Source organism: Penaeus monodon, chromosome 21 (assembly GCF_015228065.2).
Source record: "Penaeus monodon isolate SGIC_2016 chromosome 21, NSTDA_Pmon_1, whole genome shotgun sequence".
Lineage (NCBI taxonomy): Eukaryota > Metazoa > Arthropoda > Malacostraca > Decapoda > Penaeidae > Penaeus > Penaeus monodon.
The window spans coordinates 14,281,888-14,282,311 of NC_051406.1; the positions used below are offsets into that span (position 1 = coordinate 14,281,888).

Genomic DNA, 424 nt, shown 5'->3' on the forward strand with positions numbered 1-424 from the left:
CATCATAACCTGATATTTTAGAAAAGAGTTATCTCTATGAACTTTATAGCTCAAGAAAGACAGAAAAGAATTCAACAGAGAAAAAAAGGCAACTACACTTAAATATACAGAATCCCAGAGAGGAAAAACATTATGTATAAAAATATTATATTATCAAAAATAAGTTTTGGAAGACAAATAAATCACTCAGATAACTCACTGAATACATATAAGATGCATATAAAAAATATTAAGAAAAACTCTACTTGATGATTCACAAAAAGACCAAACTAACTTCAGGCTCTGAGTAAGACAATAGGATTGAACTCTCCCCCAAAACCACTTACCAAAGAGAGGCACCGCAACATTGAGGAAATCAGAGCAGATGGAGAGAACACGGCCTCCTTGTAGTAGATACCTGGATGGGGAAAAGAAGGAAGGGGAG

General features: G+C 34.2%; 1 protein-coding gene across 1 annotated transcript in view; it reads right to left on the reverse strand.

Annotated features, from left to right (window-relative positions):
* LOC119586252 overlaps window positions 1-397 on the reverse strand; it is a gene marked incomplete at its 5' end in the record, with an annotated part of 20,814 nt that extends 20,417 nt beyond the window's left edge. The window contains 1 exon segment of the mRNA XM_037934957.1: window positions 327-397. Coding sequence (XP_037790885.1) covers window positions 327-397 — 71 coding nt within the window.
* Window positions 398-424: the final 27 nt, after the last annotated feature.